At 40.6% G+C, this 3,282-nt stretch overlaps 1 protein-coding gene across 6 annotated transcripts in view; it reads right to left on the bottom strand.

Moving 5' to 3' along the window:
- nfic (nuclear factor I/C) overlaps window positions 1-3,282 on the bottom strand; it is a 45,420-nt gene that overhangs the window by 18,971 nt on the left and 23,167 nt on the right. For all 6 annotated transcript variants that reach the window (XR_002276650.1, XR_002276651.1, XM_020620865.1 and 3 more), the window contains exon 7: window positions 1,719-1,851. Coding sequence is in view for 4 of the 6 variants with exons in the window: in XM_020620865.1 (XP_020476521.1) it covers window positions 1,719-1,851 (133 nt within the window). In the remaining 2 variants the exon portion in view is untranslated. The remainder of the gene's footprint in view (window positions 1-1,718; window positions 1,852-3,282) is intronic.

Genomic DNA, 3,282 nt, shown 5'->3' with positions numbered 1-3,282 from the left:
CGGTGTCGTCGGCGAACTTTAGGATGATGTTGTCTTTGTGGGAGGCGACACAGTCGTGGGTGAACAGGGGGTAGAGGATGGGACTGAGGACATCCCTGTGGGGTGCCAGTGTTTGTAACAATGCTGGCTGAAGTCCTATTGCCAATCCTGACAGTCTGGGGCCTGCCAGTCACAAAGTCCAGGAGCCAGTCACAGAGGGTGGGGTGCAGACCCAGTGTGAACAGTTTGTGGGTGAGTTTGTGTGGGACAACTGTGTTGAAGGCGGAGCTGTAGTGAATGAAGAGTATCCTGATGTAGGACATTTTCCAGGGGAGAAAGGGAATAGTGGAGGGAAGCTGTGGTGGTGTCTGAGGGGGCTGTGTTGGGCCGGTAGGCATACTGCAGGGGGTCCAGGGTGCCCGGTATACTGCTCTGATATAGTATAGTCCTCGGCCCATCTTTGCTCCTAAAGGGCTCAGCCTTTCTTGGATGTCACTTTTGTACCAAATCATGATGCAGTCACCCATTGACATCACCTGTTTCACATGGAATCATAATTTCATTGTACCTCAATTACTGGACCTGCAATGCAGCCATCCCAACTTTTTTTGGAACGTGTTTCAGCATCAGAATTGAAGTGAGTGTTTATTTTGAACAAAAAATAAAATTGATGAGATATCACATCAAAAAATGTGCTGCTGTGTTGTTTTCAATGCAATGTAATGATTTACACATCACTATTTTCAGTTTTAATTTCTCCATTTCTGGAGGACGTGATGCTGAACTGTATAGTGTAATGTTAAGAGATGTTTTTAAATACCTCGACTCTTCAAAGTAAATATGTAAGATATTTAACATTGTGCAAATGAATCCTTGTGTGCATGTTTTCCACATGACAACAGAGCATTGCAGAACTGCAAGGTCATGAGAAGGTTTGCAGCAGAAAACACCATGCTACAAGTCAACTACTTACAAAAATAAAAGACTTGCTCAAACATGTGCTCATGAGTGATTTATTTCTTCCCTCATTCCAGAGTGTACTTGATTACCTTGTTGCAAAATTAGCCAGTGAAACAGTTAAAGTGTAATGAGCTATTGTTACATGTATACAGCATACAGACACTGTTATGGATCTTCTTAAACAAATTGTCAATGTGGCTGGGTGAGCAGGTGTGCGGCTGCCAGAAGGTGAATAAATTCCCATAGCTTTTGGTCTAGGTCTGCTCTTCCTGGTCTGTTCTAGAACAATATCTGTGCCTCTTAGAGCGTTCATTTTGTTTGTAGTTAGGCTTAACAATCAAACTGAATAACTAGCTAGTTCAATGTTATAAACATTTTACAAGGCCTGAAATGCTACAGTGTGTACAAATTTTTATTTTGCTAATGCAAGCTCCAAATTTAGATTTTCAAATATGTCCCACATACTGTAAATGTAAAAGGTTATTTTAATTCTTTCAAATGAAGATTCAAAACAAATAAACGGAGCTGCAGAGGCAGCTGTTGTAAGTAACATTTAAGCTGTTTGAGGGTCTGGACTTGGGTTTGAGGCTTAACATCTGAACTAAGATTATAGTTTAAACTCATGGTAAGGGCTGATATTAGTGAATATAATACATAAACAGAGCTTAGTACTGCTAATAAGTTAAGATTTACAAAGCAGGCTCTGCTCTTTCTGATGTTCTGGTGGTAGAGGTTAATGCAAGGTAATCAAGGCAGATGCAGTGGGTGTCTGTGTTTACCCGCTAGATGAGGTGCTGGCCAGTGATCGTCTCAGGGTAACTGGCTGGTTGCCGGGCTGGTTGAGGTCATAGGCCAGATGACCCTGGAGCTCCCCCATAGAGAAACTAGGTCCTACTCCTGTGACTACTGGAGCTATACACACAGGGAAGACAAACACCGTAGTCATGACTAATGTACAGGGAAAATTTAATATCAGCATTGCAATACTTGTTTGTCTACCTTGCAGCAAATTACAAATAGAAATTGTCACACAACACAATGCTAGTCAGAATTTTTAACTAGCTGTATTGAAGTTATTAATTTTCTTGTCTTTATTGCATTTTCTTTCTCCCATTTTGTAAAAGTGTGAAGCAAATCAAATTTTCATTATCCCGACAACACATACACAAACACACATCAGTTCTATAGCAGCCACTCAGGTTGTAAAACAGCAAAGAAAGCCATATTTATCAGTTCAGAGCAGAGGACAGACAAGACGTAAAGATTCTCCAAAACCTGATGCTCAGATGCAAAGCACTCTGAACACATGAACTTACACCCTGAAAATATCTAGAATGCAAATGTCTGACTTGGTTCTCCCAGACATTAAGCAGACTTTCCCCTGCTAGCTCCCTAATGCAAAGTCCATGTAAAATCCAATTGAGCCCATGTGGAATCCAGCATCTTACAGTTTGGAACAGTGGTTTTAAATTGTGACGTGCGCCTCCCCTGGAGGCGCCAGTAGGCTTCAGGGGAGGCACAGCATGAGGAAAAATAAATAAACCAGAAAAAATAACTGTAAACATCAAACTTCAGCTCAGCTCTGTGTAGAACAAAATGGATGGATTGTAGTACCTACAGTGGAAGAGACAGAAACTGGGGCGAGCAGAAAACAGAGTATGTATGACGATGAGTATTTGGATTTCCATGGACTGGTCCTGATGATGGTCCACTACCACAGTGTGTTATTTGCAAAGTGGTGCTAGCTAATGACAGTACAGCTGTGTTTCCACTGGAACCCTGTGCTTCGCTTAACCATCACCCAGCATAACCTCATGGGCTGACACGTCCTCATTTGCTTTTCCACTGTATTTTTTGCTTTGTCAGTCTCTGTTTAGGGAAAAGAGAGGCTGCACTAACACCAAGCATACATGTGCATGTTTAAAAAACTGACTTGAGTAAAATTGCACAGATAGGGTTTACAGTGTATGGCTTTGCTGAACTGAGGCTATTGCTGTGTCTGTTTTCAGTTTGTGATTGGACTGTGGAAAATAAATTGGTAAATAATTTTGAGCTGTATACAGAATTTATGTGTTTATACATACAGCATGACAGTTTTGTCCAAACAGAAATTTCCCTCCAAAATACGTCATGAAAGTTGAGCCATGTTCATGTCACATGCCAGTAATAATGGTCTCTGACTTTCAAATATTGTTCACATCAATATCTAAGTCACATCTACTACCAGGAAACTCGTGTTTCCCCAGTTTTACATACATATACATACGTGTATATATACATATACATATGTATATATACATACGTACATACATATATATACATACATACATACATACATATATA

This window comes from Monopterus albus, unplaced genomic scaffold (assembly GCF_001952655.1).
Source record: "Monopterus albus unplaced genomic scaffold, M_albus_1.0 scaffold250.1, whole genome shotgun sequence".
Taxonomy (NCBI): Eukaryota; Metazoa; Chordata; class Actinopteri; order Synbranchiformes; family Synbranchidae; genus Monopterus; species Monopterus albus.
The sequence above is the reverse complement of the archived record's forward strand: the minus strand, read 5'-3'. Positions and strand labels throughout refer to the sequence as shown.